The sequence below is a fragment of the Apteryx mantelli genome, chromosome 27 (assembly GCF_036417845.1).
Source record: "Apteryx mantelli isolate bAptMan1 chromosome 27, bAptMan1.hap1, whole genome shotgun sequence".
NCBI lineage: Eukaryota > Metazoa > Chordata > Aves > Apterygiformes > Apterygidae > Apteryx > Apteryx mantelli.
The window spans coordinates 8,698,876-8,721,864 of NC_090004.1; the positions used below are offsets into that span (position 1 = coordinate 8,698,876).

General features: G+C 47.0%; 1 protein-coding gene across 7 annotated transcripts; it reads right to left on the minus strand.

The window, feature by feature from the left end:
* Positions 1 to 668: 668 nt before the first annotated feature.
* On the minus strand, positions 669 to 19,783 carry INPP5B (inositol polyphosphate-5-phosphatase B). Of its 7 annotated transcripts, XM_067311335.1 has the most exons (23): positions 19,725 to 19,783; positions 18,780 to 18,843; positions 18,590 to 18,669; positions 18,234 to 18,331; positions 17,818 to 17,847; positions 17,231 to 17,341; positions 12,285 to 12,378; positions 10,747 to 10,917; positions 9,899 to 10,000; positions 9,298 to 9,412; positions 8,522 to 8,638; positions 7,485 to 7,672; positions 6,768 to 6,879; positions 6,501 to 6,610; positions 5,435 to 5,570; positions 4,712 to 4,822; positions 3,885 to 4,047; positions 3,489 to 3,724; positions 2,787 to 2,900; positions 2,306 to 2,390; positions 1,776 to 1,903; positions 1,414 to 1,525; positions 669 to 1,075 (listed from the first exon to the last, which is right to left on the minus strand). In XM_067311335.1, the coding sequence occupies exons 2-23, from the start codon at positions 18,834 to 18,836 to the stop codon at positions 951 to 953; spliced, it is 2,595 nt and encodes an 864-aa protein (XP_067167436.1). In that variant the 5' UTR covers positions 18,837 to 18,843; positions 19,725 to 19,783; the 3' UTR covers positions 669 to 950. The 7 variants fall into 7 exon arrangements, with proteins under 7 accessions (XP_067167436.1, XP_067167434.1, XP_067167433.1 ...); XM_067311333.1 differs by lacking the exon at positions 19,725 to 19,783 and having other exon boundaries at positions 12,285 to 12,375; positions 18,780 to 19,510; XM_067311332.1 differs by lacking the exon at positions 19,725 to 19,783 and having other exon boundaries at positions 18,780 to 19,510.
* Between the last annotated feature and the right edge of the window lie 3,206 nt (positions 19,784 to 22,989).

Consider the following 22,989-nt stretch of genomic DNA (forward strand, 5'->3'; position numbering starts at 1 on the left):
GCACACTCACTTCCGCTTCCGGCCGCGCACGGCCCGACGGGAAGGCCGCGCCCACCGCGGGGCCTGGCGGGAAAGCGGTACCGCACGGCGGGGGCGGGGGGCCGGGCCGGTCCGCCGCAGCAGCCCCAGGCGCGGGCCGTGCCGGGGCGGCAGCAGGGCCTGCGGGACGCCGCGCCAGAAGGACCACGCGCAGGCACCGCGGCCGGTGGTGAAAATAATTTATAGCCTCAAAGCACTGCTATGCGAGAGGCAAGTTGCAGCCGCGGCCGTTATCCTACAGTCCCGCGCCTGGCGAGCAGGCGGAGCTTAAGAAACTTTTCCCTGATGCCTCGTTTTCCCCTCGGCGTTTCCAAGACACGTCTCTGCCACGTCTCCGACCGCGGTGGTGCCGGCAGGTAAGGAACAGCTCTTAAGTGCTTCCAGCCTCCTCCCGGGGACGCAGATCCTTACGTCCGTCCCCGGCGCGCTGCGGGCCCGAGCGGGACACGGTCGCGGCGGGCCGGCGCCCCAGCGCGCAGGTAACGCCGGGTATTGCCTTTTACAAACGGGACTCAAAGTGCTGCCAGCAAACCGGGACCCTAAGCCAGCCAGCAGCAAGAACAGGGCACTCTTCCAGCCTGCCCCTCAGCCTAAGATGATTATTTAAATAACAAGGACTTAAAAAGTAATATATTTGTATATTAAAAAGTAATATACTTTAATACTTGTTAAATAAACTACAGTGTGAATATCAGTTTCTGTATCTTTGCTTGTTTACATACAGCTGATTTAGGAATTCAATATACTTTACAGCTTATTAATAGCGACACATGATTTTAACTGCCAGATCTGCATTTAATAGCAATAGATCATATAAAATACTGTGAAAGTCCAAAAAAAGCTAATATTCTGTACAAAATTATTTTTACAGCAATACAATATCTAAAGATCAGATTAGCTGCATCTGAAATTCATGGTAAGTTATTCTCTCTCAAGAGGAACTGATGGATAAATTGTTGAGCCTTCCTCTTTGCACTTATATCAGGTTTAGGATGTCCAGGAGGAGGTCGAAGTAACAAGCCACCAAATACACTAGCTGCATTTAAAAAAAAAAAAAAACAACAACAACAAAAAGACACTCAGCACCAGAATATCAAAAGTAATTCCAGCAACCCCAGTAAGGCAAAATGAGAGAATGCCTGGCTTCGGAATGGCTAAGACACAGCTGATGACATATCTTTTTTTTGTGTGTGTGTCAGTTTACATTTTTTTCAGGCTACTTCAAGGACCATGTTTGTTTGTTTGTTTAATGGATTGTTTGCTCACTAAATGCTTCAAAACAGTAAAGGACACAACTGCAATCACTTTGGAGAAACATGTTTTGTTATACAAACTGCAAGACCCCACTGAACAGAATAGCTTTGCTCGCCTTACCAAGAATATTCACATCCAAATGGTTTTTCCCTGAGTTTTTCAGTAGTTCTCGAAGAAATGCCATCAGATACTCAAATACATTTTTATGGCACCTGGGCAGTTTGGAGATAATCTTGGGGAAAAAGAGAGTTTACATTGAAGAAACAGCAATGGTTTAGCAACTTTAACTACTATCAACATTGCACTGGCTGCAAATACTAATAGCTCTTAATAACCTAGAAACACCAGTTATAGGTCCTTTCTAGTATCAAATGATTAAGTTACTTAGGTTTGTGCTCTATTATTTTGTCTGTAACAAAACAGTCTGCCCCACCTCCTTTTGGAAGTACAGAAATGATCTTTCACAGTGAAGCCTGCATTACCTCGCTGCTCAATGAGTAGTTGTTAGAACACTCCAAGCAGCTGGTATAGAATTTGTAGCAAATGATGGGCTCTGGCAGGCTTTCTAGGAAGAGCAGCAGGGCTTCAGCTACAGAATGGTTGTTGCCAACTGATCCAGAGATGGTTAAGGAAGAGGCAAGCATGGCATGATCCATTTTGGTAGAATTTCTGCTGAAACATTCAACTTTGCTTAGGTCTCCAAGAATGCCTCCTTTTGTTCACAGCTTCAAGTTAAATTGCTCAACTCCACATAGCAAATACTGCTTTTGTTTGCAGTTGGGCACTCATGTAATTCATCAGCAATCATTCATCAACATAGCAAGGACTTCACAGAGGCACTGGTACTCCTTGCAATCAGTACTAAAGAACTGCACATCTCAGTTACCATGAGATGAGAGATGGTGATATAAAAAAACATAATGGTGTATAGAAGACTGCTAAAACCCTTTTTCAGCTTAGATCTTTTGGTAGGGCATAGTGAGCCTTACTGGACATCAGTCTAAAAGGATACAGAGGGTATCATGCATTCCTTTGTCCAAACAGTCTCGGATTTGCTCAAATTCAGATCTGAGGCCTGGTTGCTGAAACAGGTCCTCCTGCAAAGAAGAAAATCATTAGTCAGTCTCAAGAAAAATACAAGTTATAATGACAGTGCTCCATTTACCCAAATAACATATACATTGTCCTGAAAAATCTCTCCAGATTGATAGTTATCAGCACAAACCTCACCGTAAGCAGTTCCAGTAAGACTGTGGCACTACAGTAGAGAGCAAAACAAAAGAAGAGCTGCTGATGCATATCACACTCTAAGTCACCAGCATAAACAGTGCAATCCAGAGTACTGGGTCACTTATCACACACCTACCCTTTATCTCCCTTTACCATTGGCCAAACTTCCACAGTTAGCAAAGGTTACCCTTCCCAGTATCATCTTCAAAACTAAACCAAATACTAAGAATTTATTTTGTGATTCAAGTACAAACACTACCAACCTGCTGGGAAGCATTGCGGTATAAGTGATCCACCATCATCCACAGTTCTTTTGGAATGTCCAGAGGCTTTTCAGCTTGAACAGCATCATCAATCATTTGTAGCGGCATCAAGGTCTAGGAGGGGGAGGGGTTAGTGGGAGGGGGAGGAAAAAGGAGCTAGCCAACTTCTTATTCAATTCTGCAAAGTGCTTCACAAAACTTGCACCTGCGAATTAAGACTGGTTAGGAAACTGTGCAGCTTCACTCACTAGTCTTCATACAAGACTAGAACAACAGGCATGTTCATATCAAAAGCCCAAACAGAAGGAGCAAGCAATTCTCATAGGCATGCATCACGTACCCTCAAATCTAGGGAAATGTTACATCATGCCTCACATATACACACATCTCCATTCAGTGGTGGTAAGGCCAAAGGCTTCACAGCAAACATTTATGTTTAGAAGTCGCACACCTTTTTTTTAATGTGCAGGCAGAGCAAACAAGATCTTACTTTCAGTGCTCTATATGAAATGGGTTGATTCATCCATGTGAAGAATTAAAGCAAGGTGTGAAGACTGTGCACTGGAGAACACAAGCTGTATCAGCATTCTCAGATTACAGACCAGGGAAGAGGAAGAAGGCTCTTTATCAATAAACAGGACTTAACCATCAAGTTTTAAGGGTTCTTGTGGGTTCAGAAGGTAAGCTCTATCTTTAACTCACAAGTTCCCGAATAGACTCTGCTGACATGTCCTGGATAGGTTCCCTCATGTAACACAGTGTATGAATGGGAGACCCAAAGCAACTCGGCAGGTAGTTTCCAGTTACAGATAGAAAATAATCCTTCCCTCTGACAAGATGCAAAACCAAGATATCTTCAAGTTTATCTTCTCCAGAGTTTAAGTGTGTAGCTGTTGATTTATTAACAAACAGTTCCAACTCAATTGTGACCTCAGAATCTGCAGGAAGATGGTAAAAAATAAAACAAACATGCTCAATAAAAAGAGGTGTTAAACCAAGAAGGCAAACAGGAATAACATTCCCAAAATAGCAGTGAGAACTAAGCCAGAAGGTGACAATATTAGCTCAATAACACAAAATGAACAATGAGGAACTCACCTGAGTTTAGAAAGCCCTTACTGGGATTAGCAATCAGCCACTCCTTGCAATAGGTTTCCTCATCTGGTTTGCTGATGAATTCAAACTGGCAAGGCACTTGTCCATTGTGAATTGTAAACTTCTCTACCTGCAGCTGCATGTATTTAACATCTGCAAAATGAAACTAGAAACAAATGTCAAAGTCAACATTGTCAGCCAGTCATACCTTGCCAAGCACCACCAGCAATTCCTCATATCCCAGAGTTTAATCATTAAGCAGCAAGATATACAGATGAACCCTCCTCCTCCCGTATCCCAATTCTTCCAGGATTAAATGGAATTACATTTGCTTACTCTGCATGCCCAAGCCATTTGCACCAGAGGGCCCTGTAGAACAAATGCTCCCCTCACATAACCTGAATGAAACTTGAGAAAAAAGATAGCTGTAGCCTCAAAGGGTCCCAGCTGCATATCTTTTCTAGTTCCCAACACACAACGTAAATGCCAGTTTTGTGACCTTATCCAAATCCCTCAGTATTTTACATTTTATGTTTCTAAGAACAAGTAAAAGTAAGGAACGCAAACTGCCCTTTTACTCTCTCATTTCCCACTTCAGAGAATAACAAGTCTGTGTATTTCAGTGTGGTGCCCTGAATGAAATTTGCCTGTATCTAAACAGAAACAAAGATAGGGATTGTAAATAGAAAACTGTGGAAAGTCAATATATTATACTTCTTTGGAACCTGACCCCAGAGTCTATCTGATGTACTTCTACAGCTAGACTGCACTTCTGGGATCTAGGCTTGCTTGATTTCTCCAATGAGTCATGGCACATTAACATACCCTACCTCTCTCTGGGAAAGGGTCACTGAGGGGATGCTGGCATTCTCCATTTTATCCAGTGAGCGCACTATCTCCTCAAAGGCTTTTCGATAGAGCTCCTCATTCACAACCTTTACCTGAAAAGAACACACACCACACCAGATGGCATTTACTGTGCCTCTGCAGGAGAGCTATAACACAGACTGAAACATATGAAGTGATTTGATTTTAATAGTACACTAGCAGACACAACACATGTAATGAACAGAGCCACTTGGAGCACCAATACTCCCAAGATCTCTGGATCCAACAATGAAGGACCATGCCATAACTAGCAAGAGTCACCCAGTCAGCACTAGATCAGCTTTTTAAAGTCTGACAACACACTACTGTGCTGTCAATGATGTAGCATTCCTGCACTGCAAGTTTCTCAAACTGACTAGGGGGGAAAAAATAAAAAAATAAAATTAAAAAAGCAAAGAATATTTCTGAAAAGACACCTACAGAGACTTATGAATTATTCTGCTTAAGTGAAGTATCACTTAACACAACCCTAGCTTACTATGAACAATGATCCTATCTCAAGATATTATCTAGCTCACCTCATAAGCTATTGTTCTGTATGTATGCCACAAAAGGAGGGAAGGGGAAGGAAGACCATTAGCACGAACACCTCCCTCCTCCTTCCCCTTTCCTCACACAGAGGACAAGGTCAGCACAGTTATTTCCTTCAATGCTGATGTACCTACCCCAATATCAAACACAGAGCTAACTGGCTTATGATCACTGATCTTCAAAACCATATGGCTGCGATAGCTCAGCTGAGTAATGTTCTGTCCTTTCCAAAGTATCCGATCACACCACGCTGGAACACGACACTTCTCACTAAAACCAAAGAGGTAAAAATTACAGCTTCCCAGCACAGTTAAGGTGGAGTAGTAACACAAGGCAGAATACTGCTCTGCTAGGGGCTACAGTATTTCCTCACATGACCTGGAGCTAGTTCTCTATCAAAATTGGTGGTGAGATTTTTAATAACTTCTCAAAGAAACAAGGTTTGACTGTCTACTATTAGGTATCTCTATACCGTGCTTTACTTTTTACCTCTTCAAAGGTCATGTGATTTTTTTTTTTTTTTTTTTTTTTGTCTAAATACAATTTACATACAAACCAACACACAGAGTTGCTTGCAATCATAAGAACCATGAAAAGTAAGAGCTCAGGCTCTAATAAACAAAAAATAATAATAATAAAAAAAAAAGCTTTCACTGACTGCTGCACAGATTTCATTCTAACACCTGAAGCCAGTCTTCCCAGCTTACCCAGAACAGCTCAGCCATTCTATGCAATGCATTAGAGGAATTATGGTTCTGACGGTCTTTTGAAGGATGCACTCAGCTACAGACATCACAGATGCACCACTTAGAACCCTACCTGGTCTGACCTGAGTAGGTGCATCAGATGTCAGCAAATAAAAGATCCTAAAAAATTTGCTTGAAAACAAACAAACAAACAAGCAAACAAACAAACAAGACCAGACCTGTTAGTTTTGGATACCTCTAAAAAAGAGGAAACCCAATGGGTTATTCCTGGAAAAAGATTAGGGATAGCCAACAACTATCAGTGCAAGAACAGCAACAGCAGCACAAATAGACATAAACTGAAGATGGATTTCGGAACCAAGAGAGAAGAACAGCCATAATCTCAAAACTGTTCTTATTAGCCATTAGATCTGTGACTCTAGCTTTGTTTTTACTGCCTCAACAATAACAACATTAGGCATTGGTGGTGTCATGTATGAGGTGATCACTGTACCTTGTGTCCCAGTCGTCACAGCCAGCATCATATTTGTACGTTGGCTGGAAGGAAATCTCTCCTTCTGTAAAGCCTTCAAAGACTGCATTTGCATTCATTTGCCTCTTCAGCTATGAAACAAAAGACATAGATTTAATTTTAAATAAGCTCAAGCACAAGTCCTATAGGAGCTAAAGGGGAATGTTCAACACTGAGAAGGCTAAGGAGTTCATGTGCAGTTTCTAGCATCCCCACCACCACCTGCGTGTAGGTGAGACACATCAGTACCTGGTCATATTGGCAAAGCGCTAGAAATGCCTTCTCATCTATGAGCTGCTTAACTTTTGCAACATCCAGTTCCTCCAGCCGATAGTTGAGGTCACCCAACCATATGATCACACTGAAAGAGAACACAGACTGGAAATCCATATAGAGGCCTAAAGATGTCTAAAACCCAAGTTAGCTGTCAGTTGGAAAGAGAGCTAAGCAGCAGTGCCTTAAGCCATCTAATGCAATCATGAGTTCTTCTGATCTCAATAAGGCTGATAAGACGGGTGCTGTGTTTGCCTTTCTCCATCAGAGACTACAAGAATCAGCACTTGAAAGAGAAGCTACATTTTCCTCTTTTGCCATTTTTCTTTTTAATTCCCAATCTGCATGTTTGTCACTAGCTCTTAATAACTAGTGCTTTTAACATTCCAAATTGTAAGTGTCTCACAACCCACTGGGGAGATCAATGCATATTATTGCCCCATCCCCACTTCATGCTTGAAAATAAAATAAGGCATGGAAGAACATAAGAAGGCAAGTGATTTATCAGAATTATATAGGTCGGTACTCTCAAAGCCAGGGTTATGGTGAAGCATTTCTGATCCCTCAAGGCTAATGCTTAAATTACTAAACAACTCTTCTCAATTCCCTGCTGAGAGCGCCTTACACCTGCTATATTCATAAGGCTCTTTCTTGCCACATGCAGTGAACTCACACAGTCAAATAGAAACATACTCATGTTTGCTAATAGTGAGAGATGGCAAATTTGGATCTGATTGGCAGAACTGCATCCGAGAGCAGATGTCTTTGAAATCCTGGTTCCTTCGCTCATATTCCTCTGTATGAGCTGCAAGGTGAGAATTCACAATGCACACACTAGTGTTATGGAATTTAAATCTTATGGCAACACCACCTTTGTTACCCTGAAAGATAAAGACAAAGACATGAGTCAAAAGCTTTCCTGTACACAGCAGATGAAGCCCCAAATGACCTAACAGCGGTAGACAGGCCAGAAGATTAATGCAGACCATTTAATCCCAGAGGAAGGACAAGGTTGAAAACCCCAATTCATAAGCTTCATAAATTTAGGTCAGTAACTCATGTGAGGGTTGCACACAGCAACAGAACAGAACAAGCAAGCGCATGGAACTCCATTTATAGTTCAGGATTTAGCTAGTAAAAAAGGAAATTAAAATCATTAAGACAGCTGGTCAGGTGTTTCAGTAAGTCCTGAAGCTCCTCTAGCAACAAACTGGATCTTTCAACGCAGACCATAAACAATTTTTTAAGGGGAGGACGAAGCACAGGGCTTAGTTGTCAAAAATGCTTTCACCAAGTTGGGGCTGTAAGGTTCGCAGAAACTACATTCAGTGGGAACAGATTTCATTCCAACCATGTGGAATGGCAAGGGGCCAAGAAGTCCTCCTCAAGAAAACTATAACCTGGATAGATATGTTTTTTACCCATGTTTCCTTGCATCATTTGCTTTGGGCAAAATCATGGCCAGCATCACTCTCACATGAGAGCTGGGCCCCCCACAGTCCAGCATGGGCAATCAGAAAAAAGACTTCAGGAAAGATTCTCTCTTAAGGTCTTTGAGAGCACATGGCAATTCCCTCTAGTAACACCCTGAGCTGTCACAGAGACAGGACTATATGTTCCTAGAGGCAGCTGCATCCTTTAGCTGGAGGAATAATGATTGCAACTGAGGAGTGCAGTTCTAAGGGCTCTCCTAAAACTCACCACTTCTCATGCACAGTTGTCATTCTTACCATTCTCCCCATGATTCCAGTTCCCACAGTCTCAGTTTCCACCTCAGAGATATTCAAGGCAAGGTCTGCTTTCACATACAACAGAAGCATTATTCCCACAAGCCGCACAAGTTTCACCTGAAAAATAGATCCTGCTGCATTAAATACTAGAATGGAAGAAGTTTGATAAGAAGAAGCATATCACCCACCAATCCAAAACATGGGTCATCAAAATACAGATATGGAAAAACAGTTCTACACTGATCCAGTGGACCAGCTTGACTTAAAGTACACAGCCACACAACACAAGAAGGAGCCAGGGATCAACACCCCTGTAAAGAAAGCTGAAGCTCAAAGCAATGCCTACAGCACAGATAGCCCATAAAAAGACCTTCCCTCAAGCAACAGTGACAAAAGACAAAGCAGACTTAAGGAGCAGGAGCCAAAACATAAGCAGTATTTCTACCGAGATACCTTCACAATGCATTCCACCATGCATTGTGGAGACAGACAATAAAGAAACTAAGATACTTCCTATTCTCTTCCCCCCAAGATATCAGGAGCTTCATTTACACAGGGATACCTAGCTCTCATCTCCTGTCCTGCCCTCTGCCTTGGCACCTTGCATAGTAATACTACGTAGTTCATCTTCAGAGCACTTCTGACTTAGCAAAACCCTGCAGGCAACGAGCCTCTGGAAGATGCAGCAATTGGAAACAGGAAAAAACAAAGTGAAAAGAGGCCCAAGTGGAAACTGATTCCAGACTCAAACAAACCTCCCCAAAAGCCACATTTACCTTTGCATATTTGGCATCTGGGTGAAGACTATCAGTTACAGCTTTAAACCATTCTTCTTCCTTTGGTGTGTCATTGAAAAAGAAGGCTTCTTTACTCAGATCAAGCTCCTGGAAACTGTGTTAGAGGAAGGAACCCATGGATGCATGCACTTGTGTGGTTTTTGGGTTTTTTTTTTTTTTGGGGGGGGGGGGGTTATGTGTGTTTTTTTGTTTGTTTGTTTTTGTTTGTTTGTTTTAAACTCTCCAGCTCTTTCTTCCAGGGAAGTACTAAATCAATTTATACTTTTCACACTAAATTTATAACTGAGAACTCAAATCCAGTTATGCCAGGTGTGTTAAATATAAAGCTAAATTACTGTTAATATTAAATTGAATGGAATTAAAAGTTTTGAAAAACTGCAGTGCCAGAGTGTCCAAACACTACCAGAATAACAGCCCTTTTAAGAGTGTGCATTTGCATAGTCTAAGCTATGCAAAGGAGTAAAGCAATACAAACATTCCTCAGTTGCGATGTCTTGGCTAAAAACCTACATGCTGGAGATTCACAAGCAAGCAACCCACAGTCAAATTTTGAAAGGATGGGCCAGAAAGAGACACTCACCCCACACAGTAAATATCTGGAGGCTCAGCATCACAGCTCAGCCAAGGCCAGAGGCTCTCCTTGGGTGACTGACCATTCACGTTATATGTCCCAATGAAAAATCTGGGGGGCAGGGAAGAGAAAAAAAAAAAAAAAATCTCTTTTGCTAAAATCCAAGATCTGCAAATTCTAGAGCTGATGGAAACACCACTATTATTAACCCATGCACTTAATACTACATATAATTGTTTAGGAGTAACTTGTTCCTGGGGGGAATTAGGACAATCTGACAAAGTTTAAATTCCTAAAATTATTTTATTACAATGGCATATTTACAGCAGTGTTTTGCAGAAGGATGCACACATGTGGGTACATATGCTGTAAAAAGCACTTAAGAACAGAGCTGTGCAGTAGCAGTTTGAAATGACAAATTCATAGAATGACTTGCATAAGAGGATTTTAAGCACAGTAAAGTTTTTGATGCTAATTATATATTTCACCCAAGCTCTTATGAGCTTATTGGAACTACTACAAGGATCAATGAACAGAAGCAGAGAAGGCCAGAGGTGCACAGAATTGATGCATTTCCAGGCACAGTCTGAAATAAGCACAGGAAGAAGTCACTTCAAAAAGGCCATTTGCTCAGTAAGAACCATGGGGCAACCCTTGACAGAACCACAAATGAAATTCTTCTCTGCTAATGCATAAAAGAGAAGAGAAAGCTGTTCTGAAAAACATCAACCATACTCTTCTACAGAATTTCCTATTTGCAGAGTTACCAGATGAAATAATGTACAAGATTTATTTTGAAAGTTTTTGCCTTACTCCTCCCCTAAAAAAAATAAACTCTGCTCAGGGATGATCATTACCTGAAGTTCTGGATGTGCGTGTAGGAATCCTCCCTTTGTACAAGCTGAGATTTAACAATAGTATCTCTTAGTCCAAACTTTGGTTCTGATAAGATAGATGCCTTGTTTGAAACCATTACGCTGGAGGATCGTACCATTTCACTTGTTACTTCAGGTTTCGGTTTGCTTTGCCTGTAAATGAAAATAAAACTGCATGATGAACTCCAGAATACATGCTGTTAACAGCTTATTTCTGCTACTGAGGACTTGCTTCGCATTTATCTATCTGTTTCGCTAAAGATAATCAATGTATGGGATGAACAAGCAAGACCGAAATGAGCATTTCTTAGAACAGCTCAGACCTTCTCCATATAAAATAATTTTACCAGTTCAACTAACTAAAATTACAGACTGTTTTTACTAAACTGATATAGCCTGCTGATTCAGAACAGGCCTTATTCACCCAGATGTTGATACAAACTGCACGCATTTCCCACTAACTGAAGCAAGGAGATGCAAATCTCTTCACCCGCTGCCCCTACTCAGACCTTCTGACCTCAGCAAAAGAATGAAAAATTGTGTTTGTTTAAAAAGCCTTCTAGTGGAAAACTCCCAGCTCTGTCTAGAAAGGAGGCAGAAAAGAACAGATGGGGATAGAGATGGCTTTATTTAGTACCCTGTGGCTCTGGCTGATTTACTGTGAACTCATTTTGCAACAATAATAATGCTACAGCTTGGGAGTTCCCAGAAGCAAGCAACCTTTCATTTATGTCATGCAACAACCTACATACAAGTGCCAAGGACAGCACACAGATTTTGAAGGATATGCAGTAGGGTCCACAAAGTCCTGGGAACTGGAAAATGAAACCATAACATTTTAAGAGTGCATCTGTGAGACATGGTGGTCCTGAGCCAAAGCTCTCTGAACTCCAAATAAATGATACTGGCAGGTCCTGTTTCACCAAACAGCAAAACACACCCAGTTAGGGGGACTAGCAGGACTGTATCTCTGAGAGGCAGCGCTGAAATTCCCACTCAAGATCTAACAGCATGCTTATGCTGAACTTTTTTGTCTCCCAACTAGATTCTGCAGATTCCCCATTATGTCTAACTGCAGCCAACAGAGTAACCAGCAGATGGAACTCGTTTATGCAGCAGCAAGATTCTTTGAAACCAATGTCTGCACAGACCTCATACACCAGGATCAGGGACCAACTTCCCCACTCATAGTTTTCAGCTGAAAAACAGGAAGTCCAAACAGAAAGCTCTCTGCAATTTCTTTTTTCTTCCTCTAGACACTGAAACATCAACAATTTGCCCACCTCAGCTCATTCCATCCATGCATGATTGCACCAAAGTACCCAGAAGTGTAGTGATACATGTATGTTTACTGCCAATACACAGAGATCCTCTGCAGAGGGAAGGCATAGCTAAACAGCCAAAGAAACATTCACACCACTTTTACTCCTCACTAGACCTTCCACAAAGAGCTGATGTGCAAAACTATGGCATCAACTGCTTCAGTAAACCTATACAAAAAAATGAGAGATACAGCATACCTGGGAGGAGTTTTATCAGTGCTGTCATGACTCCAGTTCTGACCAACTGCAAGCTTTTTTCCATTTTGTTTGATGCCTTCAGACCCAACTGCTTCTGGAAGAAAATAAAAGCCTCATATGAAACACAGTGTTCTTTAACACATCAACACACTGATGCAAACATAGGGAAAGAAAAATCTGTAAGCAGACTATAATTCAGATTCATATGGAGAAACAAAGTGCCCTACATTCTCTCTGTCAGTTAACTGATAGATACAGCTTAATCTGAAAGAACTGTTCTGTGATGCTGCAGCTTCCCTTCCAGAGGAAGAATTTACACTAACATGCCATAAGGCCATAGAGAGCAGCAGAACTGCTGTATGCTGCCTGCCCGTTTCTGGAGCGGATTGCTATTGCTCCCTTAGAGTGAAGCCAAACTGGGACTTAGTACAAAATCCAGGGCTTTATCTTGGGAATCCAAAAAGAGTATGTTAATAAGAAGCTGTTCCTTTATGACGAGCAAGGCAATAAATACAAAGAAAGGAAGGAAAAAACAAATATATATCTCACACCCTTCACCATTTAGAGGGGTTCTGCCCATCTGCGGAGACATAACAACGCACAAGTCACTCCCCACCCAGACAGCGCAGTACGGAGTCACCACAGGAGCCAGCTGTACCTCAGCAGAAGCAACATATGTCTCAATGCAAACTGCACATGCCTAAAAAATCACAGGGCAGCTACTATGCAACTGTAACAAGTGCAACACTAAACACATCATACTTCATTATCAAAATTTAACCAGTCTTTGTGCATATTGTTTCAGTTACAACACTCTGCTCCTACAACTGACAAATTAACAATTGAAAGTGTGAGGATTCTGTGTGAATCTGTGTTTAAGATGCATGAACACCAATCTCAAGATTATGCTACCTAGCACATAAATCTAATAATATAGAAATTGTTCTTAAGATTATAAGGTTCTAGTCATTCAGCTGAGCTTCTCCTTCAGTGAGCACAATCCAGAAAATTTAAAGCTTTTTGCTGTCATAGTACACTCTCCAGCACAAGCGCAAACCAGAAACAAAACTTAAAGTACTTTACCTAAGCATTCAGAATGCAAACAAACTGATGAGAAGCCGCCATGTTCTCAGCTTCAAAAGCCTTTTCTGCCCAAAGACCCCTCTGAGAATAAAGACTGTTTAAGAGGATTTATCAGAGGTTGATTCTAGAAGAGCGCGTGATTCAAATCTCATTACAGACCACACAGCCAAAGTCACGTAGAGTTGAACAGGAGCATACACAGACCTTGATAAACAAAACCGGACATTAGCTGTGTACATCTGCACTAGCAGGAATGTCTTCAGCTTCAGAGGCAGTATCATCAGTTTCAATCCTCCCTCAGAGTTCATCCAACCAGACATGTTTCCTGGGCACATATTTACTGTTCCTATGCAGAAGCTTCAGCAATTTTAGGGAGAATTTGGTACCGAAACCAAAATATCACCAACAGGAGGGAGAGGAGAGTGTGATATAAGAAGAGCCCTAACTGCATATGGAAGATTAGCTTGATTGAGAGAGGTCGCTGTAGCAACCTTTGCAGCAATGAGCAATCCTTTCTCAGGGCTAGACTCCTCAGCCCTAGTGTTCACAGCAAAATTGCAGTCTCAGAGGAGCAGAATAAAACAAGGACAGAATCCAGGAGCATTCACCTTACTATGGCTAATCAAAGAAAAAGTATTATGAAAAAAGAAATTCACACCAGCAATTATCAACTGGCTGAGAAGATGCCTCCAAGACCTTGGGTCAAGGCACTGTGAACACGTGTTCTCAAAACTGGACAGGACACCATGAAAAATGCCACAAGGAGCAATCCCACACTTGCCCATAAAGCTAGAGTCCAGTAGGCCTCAACATCCAAAACAAAACAAAAGGCAAGCCAGAGGTTCAGCTTACCTTTGGCTGTTCAAGTTATCAGGGAATTCAAGGGTTAAGTAAGTCCAGAGACAAAAGCACAGAACACTAAATGAACAAGATAGATCTGCAGCTTGAATAAAGCCTAACATTAGAATCTCTCAGTGCTTCTAAAGAGCTGTCCCTAGTTCAGAGTTACACTAGGAAGTATGGTCTCTAAGACCTGGGACAGAGCCATTAAGTACTTAATGGGTGTTGCTTGAGTCTCTGCAAGTTGTCCTGATAATGACCATGCAATCTGTCTTAACAGTGACAACAGCCAACTTGAATTTTCACCATAAGGGGCACAACCACTAGACAACTGTTACTTTTGTTCTTCAACAGGAAGGGAGCTAACTTCAAGCTTTATCGTCCATGGAGAACAATGCCACTTGCCAGCATGCAAAAGGTATTAATGCCTCTAATGGCAAGGCTTGCATGCCTGCTGACATGGCTGCTACACAGAGTGAGAAGGAAATCCAAAGATCACAGTCACATATCACACTTTTGCATTCTAACCTCAGGAGCAGAAATCACTTCCATGTAGGACCCTCCTAAGAAAGAAATTAGCCTTGGAAATGCACCGTTTCCTTCAGATAAGTTTATGTCTAGATGCAGATTGTTCTAGCCAGAGGGGATCTATATGTTTACAATCTGTAGTGGAGTATTTTAACAATATAATGACCTTGTTTAGTAATTGAACTGGGGGCACAGAAATAAAGAGCTATGTGCAGAGATAGCAAAACTGCAGAATATGTATGGTCTGAATGAAACAGGATTTGCAGTTAAAAGGGATTTAAGCAGTAATTAAGACTTTCTTATTAAAAATATGCAGTGACATTTATAAAGCTGTTCTACAGCAGAATAACCTATCATTATATCTTCCGGATAAAGTAGGATCCAGGCTTAGTGCTCTAAAAGGAGAATTAAGTGAGCGTTGTCATTAGTTATATCAGTCTTACCCATCACAGGAAACCCATGCAGGACAAGTTCCCAGTACTACTGAGAAAGAAAAATAAACAAATAAAGACTCTTTACATAATGAAAGTCTAAGCAACAGTCCACATGGGACCACCCCACACCTGGCTGGAGGGGAGTAACTTTGTTCTTTTTACTGTCCCAAATGAAGCAAAACTGAAGTTGTGACTGCATGCACATACACACAGACAGGATTTTAGATAAGGATTTTAAATGAAATTGTGAACATAAAACATACAAGTTAAAACACATTTAAATCCCTTTATATGTGCTCTCTTTCATTAACCAGAAGACATAATGAACTATTGCCAAATGGTAGCATTTACACAGTATTTAAATGTGCTTTGACTGGCTTAGGAAAGTTGCTAGCTCAGTATGCATATGCATACAAGGACAAAATGAGTTACAGCTACTCCTGAAAGCTGGCAGAAGAAATCTCGTTCCATACCAATTTAAGGTACAAAAGACCCAAACAAGTGATGGCAGAGAGCATTTTCTTCTGCTAATATAAGAGAAGAAAGAGATCCCTAAACTCCTCTGACTCAAGAACAAAACAATGAAGCCTTGAAAAGGCAACTTTGTCAAAGCTCAAAAGCATGATTTGATAAGAGCACTACTTCCCAAGGGGCTTTAATTTCAGGAGTGTTACTGTGCTCCAGATACAACAAAAAACATACCAGCGAAGGAGCTTAGGCTGTGCTTCATTCTGCATGTCCCCTGCACCCCCACCCCTAACAAGTACCTATGCCTAAGCCTTTCCTGGTCACTTTTAAGCTTCAAGTTAAAGATACCATGTCCAAATTGATGCTCCCAACCCCCTACCTTGGCTCGATCTGAGCTATGCTGTTGCCTCAGGTCTGAGTTACAATTCTTTTTTTTTTTCTTTTTTTAATACACTACTGAAAAACAGAGAAGAAGAAAAAAAAGGAATGCCAATAATTCCTAACCGTGGACATCACGAATTAAGAGGAGCACAGCCTAAATGAAGACAGGTAAACCAGGAATGATTAAATTCAAATTCTGACTTTGACTCCTGTACTGACTTTCCGGAAACTGCTTTAGCTCTCCCTGTTTTCTGCTACGCTCACTTCACAAAGAGGACAGGAGCAACAGATACTGGGAGCAGGAGGACTGGCCACGTGCAAGAAACATCCACCTAACGAGGAGGAGACGGACATCGCAGCCAAGAGAACGCACAACTCCAGCGACAACTGAAAATAAAAAGAAAATCCACAGCCTCACATGCCGAATTATTTTTTTTAAATAAATAACACTGCTTGCAAAATGAGAGTGCTGTTTCTGAGCCAGGCCAGACGAAGTGGTCGTTCCGCCACGCCCCTGCACAAGGCGGAAAGGTCTCGCCCCACGCCGCCCTCCCGGCCGCGTCGGCAGCCCCCCGCCGCCGGCCCGGCCCGCAGCGCCCGCCCGGCAGCGGGGGGTCCCGCTCCCGGCGCCGACCGCCGCGCGGCCCCGCTCCTCGGCTGCTCCGCCCGCCCGCCCGCCGCGCCGGCCCCCGCAGCGCCCCCGGCCCCGCTCACCTCCGCGGGGCCGCCGGGCCGCACTCATCGCCTCAGCACCGGCCGCGCGAACCCGCCCGCGCCACGGCCGCGCAACGGCCGCGGCCACGGCCACGCCCCCGGGACCAGGCCCCGCCCCGGACACGGCCCCCCGCCCCTGACCCCGCCCCCGGGGCGTGGCTCCGAGCGGCTGTCGGCTGGGCCCCGGCCGTGCCGCGCGCCGCGCGCTCCTCCCGCCGGCCCCGCCCTTAACCCCGCCGGCCCCGCCCCCAGCCCCGCCGGTCCCGCCTCGGGGGCGTGGCTCCGGGCGGCCGCCGGCTGGGCCCCCGAGGGCGCTGCGCGCTGCTGCCGGCGCCGGTTGCCCCTCGGCGCTGCCCGCGCTGCTGAGCGGAGCAGCAGGCAGGCGCCAGCCGGCAGCTGCCCCTGCCAGGCCGAGCAGACACTGTCGCAGATGCACAGCGCCAGCCGGGCCGGATCTCCCGCAGCACGCGCCCTCGGCCGCGCGCCCGGAGCTCCTACCTGGGCTGCACTTGCCGACCTCCTGGAGGAAGGTGCGCGTGTGGGAGCCGAAAGGCAATCGCACCACGAGCTGGTCCGCTCCCGAGCTTATCTGGATCGTCACATCCGAGCCTAAACGCGTGGGGAGAAGACGGGCTCCTGCGGTTAGCGGTACTAAGCACTCAGAAACAGTGCACGTTTCTCCCCCACAGCAGACATGTGTGCGCAGACTTCATGAACAGGTCTCCCCATGCTGCCTTTCCATGCTGCATTGTCCCATTTTTCACAAGAATGGCATTTAAAAATTATAAAAATCGGTGCTTATACATTCTTTTTATTCTGCTAGTTCAGTGGCAGTGAATGCCTTTGCTGCCTGCTGCTGCAGGTATTGTAAGCAGCACTGACATTAGCACAACCTGAACGATGGCAAGCAGCATGCTGAGCTCTCCAGCAGCAGCACGACAAGGTCCCGTCATTCCGGGGCACACCTCTGCAAGGGAGCAACCCGGCCACAGCCCCAAAACCCGCTGTTCCACCTCACTAAGCACGGCCGACGAAGGGCCTGGGACTCTCTTTAGCACAGGCGTTAACGCAACAACAGAACTCACCGACGACGTGAAGGTCACTATCAGGTATTACTGCAAAAGCAAAAACAACTTCCGTTAGAAAGCGCAGCAGTAGGTTTGCGCACCATGCCGACGCGCTGCGGTTGCAGTGCTGGGCAAGGTCCTTGGGCCCTGGATGCTGCTCACACGGAGCCGAGACGGGCGGAACAAGTCCGACGGGGCAGGAGACCAGGGCTAAAGGATTTGGCAGGACAGAGGGCGCATCGGATCGCAGGGCGCTGATCTAGCAGGGCCCTCCTGATGCCTCCTTTCTCCTGGGGGAAAGTGCTGAACGGCTGGATGGATGCAGATCCGGAGCCGGCAGAAGAGCCGATGTGGGCTCCAAAGCCCTCTGTGCCCTCCGCTCGGAGGCGACCGAGCAGCCATCTGCTCCCAGGAGGCCCTGAGCGCGCTAGTACCTTCCTCCACCGTGAACCCGTCTGTGATGGGGATGACTCGCTCCAGCCAGACGTCCTCCGCCGCGATGGCCATCCGCCGGTGGGTGTAGACGTGGATCCTGCAGGCAGGAGCAGGCACGGGGTCGCCCTGCGCAGGGGCCGGCAGCGCCCGCGCCCCGAGCGACCGCTCCGCCGCCCGCTCGCTTGCAAAGTGACGCCTTTGCGTCGCTGCCCAAAGTGGCGGCCCGAAGCCGCGAGGGCCTGGGCTTTCCCACGCGCCCCCCGTACGGGAGAGCCGCAAGTGCCGCGGCGCCGTCCCCTCCGCCCCGGCCGCCCACGCTCCGCCACCCCACGCCCACCGCCGCCGCAGCACCTACGCGTGCTCGCCGCCGCGCCGCACCAGCCCCAGGAGCCGGCTCTCCAGGCATGCCCCGGCCACCAGCGTGCCCTGCACCGCGTCCGGCTGCCAGTCAAGGAGCACGAGGGAGACACGAGCCCGCCGGCGCCAAGAGCCCAGACCCCACAGCCCCCCGCCTCAGCCGCGGGCAGGACCGGCGCAAAGGATATGATCAGGCAGGTCGATCCGGCGGCCAGGGCCTCCTCGATGGCGACCGACTGGTCCATCCTCCGCCTGCAACGCCAGAGCCCGCGTTCGCCAGCCGGGAGCTGCCGCGAGGTGCCCAGCAGCAGGAACGCGGGGAACGCGGGGGAACATGGGAGAACGTGGGGAACATAGGGAAAGTGGGGGAACACGGGGAAACGCAGGGAACGTGGGGGAACGCAGGGGAACACAGGGAATGTGGGGAACACAGGGGGACATGGGGGAACATGGGGGAACACGGCGAATGTGGGGGAATGTGGGGAATGCAGGGAAACACGGGAGAATGTGAGAGAACATGGGGGAACGCAGGGGAATGTGGGGGAATGCGGGGGAACGTGGGGGAACACGAGGGAATGCAGAGAATGTAAGAGAATGGCGGGGAATGAGGGGAACATGGGGGAATGTGGGGAATGCAGGGAATGTGGGGGAACGCGGGGAACATGGGGAATGTGGGGGAACGCGGAGGAATGCAGGGGAATGCAGGGTAACACGGGGAATGCAGGGAACACAGGGAACGCGGGGGGATGCAGGGAACGCCGTGCAGAGGGGGACACGCCATGCAGAGGGGCCTCCCACTGTGGCCATGCAGGAAGCAGCACAGAGGCCTCCTGCCGCGGCCCCGCGCAGGAAACGCAGCGGAGAGGGAAACGCAGGGCGCAGGGGCCTCCTGCCACGGCAGCGCGCAGTGGACGCAGCAGAGAGGCCTCCCACCACGGCCCTGCGGGGGGACGCCGCGCGCGGGGGACGCTCGGCGCGGAGAGGCCTCCCACCGTGGCCGAGGGCCCGGCTGACCCCGGCCCTCGCGGCCCACTCCGCCGCAGCGCCCGTCCTGCCCAGGCCGCCCGCGCCGCGGCAGCCGGGGACGGCCGAGCGCCCGGCCCTCGCCGGCCCCCTGCCCGCTGGCACCAGACCCTCGCCCGGCGACTCCCCCGCCGCCGCCGTCCGTGGCCGCCGCAGCCCTGCCCGGGCAGTGCCGCCAGCTTGCGCGGCCTCCTGCTCCTGCCCACTTCCTCCCCAGCTCGCCCCCGCTGCTGGCCTCCCCGCGGCAGCGGAGCTGTCGGCAAGGCCACGAGCCGGGGACGGGGCTGGGACCGGGGACGGGGCTGGGGTGAGCACCGGGCGCCTTCACCCCTCCACCCCCGCGCACTCTCGGGCCCTGCATTGCCGAGAGCCACAAAAATTGCAAAGAGCGAGCCATGTTTTCCTTCAAAATTACCTGATGCTTTCCTGCTTTCTCGGGAAGAAAATGTTTCCCAAATGCTTTTGTTTATCAGAAACTTGCACGGCCCTGGGAAACAAGCCTAGTGCGATTGCTTGCTCTGATCACTGAATCTGGACAAGACTTTCACAACAGCCTGGATTTGTGCACCTGTATTGTTGGTACCAAAAAGAAAGAAGAAAGAGGGCAAGAAAGCAGCGGAGCTGATGGAGGGCACCAAGCAGCTCCTGGCAGGAAGCCAGGCCCACAGGCTGGCGAGGAAGAGCCGGGTCCAAGGCAGCTTGGAGCATCCTGCAGCACCCGCTCCTGCGGGACACGGGGAGAGCAGCAGGGGAGAAAGGTGCCCGTTTAGCAGAAAGCTGAAAACATTTATTTGCGAGTAAAATCAGGAGATGCTCTTCTTCAGTAGCACCTTGCATTGTTTTTGGTTAAAATGCCAGGCGACCGAGGTGGCATAAGCAAACTTTGGAGCTACTCTTTTATTATGCAAATTAATTACAGTAAAGTCTGCAAACAGGTGCTAGGAAACGTAACCAGACCACATCTTTTGCATACTAAAGATGGGAGAGCATAGCCTAGATCAGTTCTTTCAACACCTGTAGGAGTGATAGCCAAGATCTAGGGATTATACAAAAAAAAAGAACCAGCCTTTTTTAAGGCAACTGCTCTGCTGTCTGCCTTTCCACTCCCCCCCCACAACCAAAGAGCAGAGCAAAATGAGGAGAGAAGGCAAAGCAGAAACGAAAGGAGAACATTTTGTAATGTTTCCTATGAACGCTGAACCGCTATTCAGTATGAGTAATGTGGTGCTATATGGTATTTTTGAAACAGAAAAGAACCCTGGGTTTCACCCCAATTTCGCTTGCTATTGATATACTGATGCTTGTGGCCTAAAACACACCCGAAACTCTGTGCTGCGGTTTGCACGCTCCAGATGGGAGGCTGATGGAGGCCACAGACCAACGCAGCGCAAGGGAGGACGCCTGCAATGTGGAAGGGGCCAGCTATGTGTCTCAGCGAGCTTTTTTTTCCGTCGAGTCCCACATCCGCTGCAAGAGGGCTCCTCAGAGTGCAGGACTGTTTAAGGGCTTTTCAAGCAAATCCTTTCTGCTGGTGAAAGCACATGAAGCACCCCAAGACCAGTTAGCTCTCTGTCTCCACTGTAAAACCAACACGTTTAGGGTCTCCCTCCCCTACTCCAAGTCACATAGTGTTCAGCCACGTACAAACAATCCTAGTCACCAGCCAGCAGGACTGAAACGTTTTATTTATACTTACATTTTCACAATCTTTTCTTTGGAAGAGACAACAGTGGCAGAGGACAGGAGCGTTTGTGTTTGCATGATCCGTGAATTCGGGCTGGTGGCATCTCGCGTGACAAGCAACGTACCAGCTACACGCAATGCAGTAACAGGCAAATTGGAGTGGATTGGGGGGCTTTGGTTTGCTTACAGTTACAACCTAATTCCCTGCTCTATCTTTAGGTGTAGAGAATCATAGATGTGAGACAGGATCATCTAAAATATGTGACACTTCAGAGAAATCTCATTTTCCTGTCTAAGATTTGGAGAGGAAGCATGGTGTTATTAATTTTACCTATCCAGACAGGAGGCATTTCAATACCAGAGCAGTTTTAAACTAATTGGTAAGTGGACACCCAGAAAGGCTGCACTGCAAGCAGATTATTAACTAGAGCAGACCCTATGTCTTCAGTCAAGGCAGAATTTTCTGTTTTTTAAACAGGCTTAACACCCCCTTGCTCCTTCACCCGAGGTCACTCATTCCAGCATCTGCAGTCCCCGCAGCGCAGAGGCATGTTGCAGCAGCTCTCAGAAGCTGTAATTAACTTGCAAATCACACAGGCCTACAGGTTTCTGGCAGGGAAGAACGCCTTGCTGTAGCTTCCTTAACGCATATAGATTAAGCGCCTTTCCTCTGAGTGCACTAGGGGATCTTGACTAGGAGCATTTGAAGTTCACTGAAATGTAAGATACCAAACGGGAGCCAGGACTCCAGTCCCAGGAAGGCGCAGTTCGAGTGGGGCTTAGGGATGGCAGGTGGGATTTGAGATCAGCATCGGGGTCCTGTGCAGGGCAACTACTGAGCCAAACATACTGAACTCAAAGCAAGAGTAGCTGCCAACGAGCAGACTGGCCGAGCCAGCAGCTCTCAGCCTGTGCCCGCAGCAGAGGAGATCTCACCTTGGTTCTCTCGCCGAGGGCCAGCCAGAGAAACAGCAGAGGTGGCCCTTGCTAGTTGTGCAAGGCTGGCAGTGGTGTGTTACCATGCTGCATGAGCAGCCCCAGGGGAAAGAGGATTTCCTAGCTTGTGCTTCAGGAGCAGCTTCAGCAACAGCTCAGGCCAGCCAGCAACCTACATCCTGCCGCTTGCACCCCGCAGTGCATCAGCCCTTAGGGCAGCTGCATCAGCTGCTATTGAAAGACAAGGGGAAAACTACTCCTGCTTAAGCTTGCTGATAACGGGGCTTTTCTGCCTAAATAGCCACACAAGCACGGGGCGAAGAGACCTGGCTTCCACCATGTCCTTTGGTGTCCCTTGTGCACAGTAGTATTGGCTTGGGTGCAAATGACTGCTGACAAAGAAGCCTGAGTGAGGCAGTTAGTCACAAGGCTCCAGGGCACCTGGAATTTGTCCTTCTGTCCTGTAACCCAGAGGAGGCTTGAACTGGGACTGAGCAGAGTGAGAAAACTTCTCTAACAGTGGAAAGGGACAGCCACCCCACAGAGGGGATCATCCCGCAGGGCAGCTGCTTGGGTCTCCCCTGCTCTGCAGCTCGGGCAGGCAGCCAGTGTCATTTTTGCGACCCGCACGAAGCAGAGCACTGGCTCTCTGTGCTGTCGGGGAGCCCCATATCCACCCATGCACCTACCATTCACTGAGCAACTCAAAAGTGGGAGAAGGAGTCTCTGTGCAGACAGTCTGAACATGTGGCTGAA

Bases quoted from the DNA above. Each gene is read 5' to 3' on its own strand.
- INPP5B (XM_067311332.1), bottom strand. From the start codon at position 19,208: ATGTTCCCCTCATTCCCCGCCATTCTCTTACATTCTCTGCATTCCCTC. The intron at 6,611-6,767 runs GTACTGATGTGT...TTTGTTTCATAG, and splicing joins CGCTTTGCCAATATGACCAG to CTGAAGAGGCAAATGAATGC. The intron at 3,725-3,884 runs GTGAGTTCCTCA...ATCTTCCTGCAG, and splicing joins TAAGGGCTTTCTAAACTCAG to ATTCTGAGGTCACAATTGAG.